Genomic DNA, 240 nt, shown 5'->3' with positions numbered 1-240 from the left:
TGGGGGCCTCTATCAGACAGGATCTCCTGAGGGATGTCATGGAGTTGGAAGACATGCTTTATGAGTAGTTGAGCCGTTTGAAATGCAGTAGGGAGTTTCCTAAGGGGGACAAGATGGCAGGACTTAGAAAAACGGTCAATAATTGTGAGAATTGTTGTCATACCCTTGGAGACGGGGAGGCCGGTTACAAAATCCACTGCAATGTGGGACCGGGGACGAGATGGAACAGGTAAAGGGGTA

At 49.2% G+C, this 240-nt stretch overlaps 1 protein-coding gene across 1 annotated transcript in view; it reads left to right on the top strand.

Annotated features, from left to right (window-relative positions):
* The first annotated feature begins 220 nt into the window (after nucleotides 1–220).
* Nucleotides 221–240, top strand: part of LOC107082661 (glycine receptor subunit alpha-3-like) — a 40,640-nt gene continuing 40,620 nt past the window's right edge. Inside the window, exon 1 of the mRNA XM_015371446.1 lies at nucleotides 221–229. Within this exon, the coding sequence (XP_015226932.1) occupies nucleotides 221–229 (9 nt within the window). The remainder of the gene's footprint in view (nucleotides 230–240) is intronic.

Source organism: Cyprinodon variegatus, unplaced genomic scaffold (assembly GCF_000732505.1).
Source record: "Cyprinodon variegatus isolate N-32 unplaced genomic scaffold, C_variegatus-1.0 Scaffold58, whole genome shotgun sequence".
Classification (NCBI taxonomy): domain Eukaryota; kingdom Metazoa; phylum Chordata; class Actinopteri; order Cyprinodontiformes; family Cyprinodontidae; genus Cyprinodon; species Cyprinodon variegatus.
The sequence above is the reverse complement of the archived record's forward strand: the minus strand, read 5'-3'. Positions and strand labels throughout refer to the sequence as shown.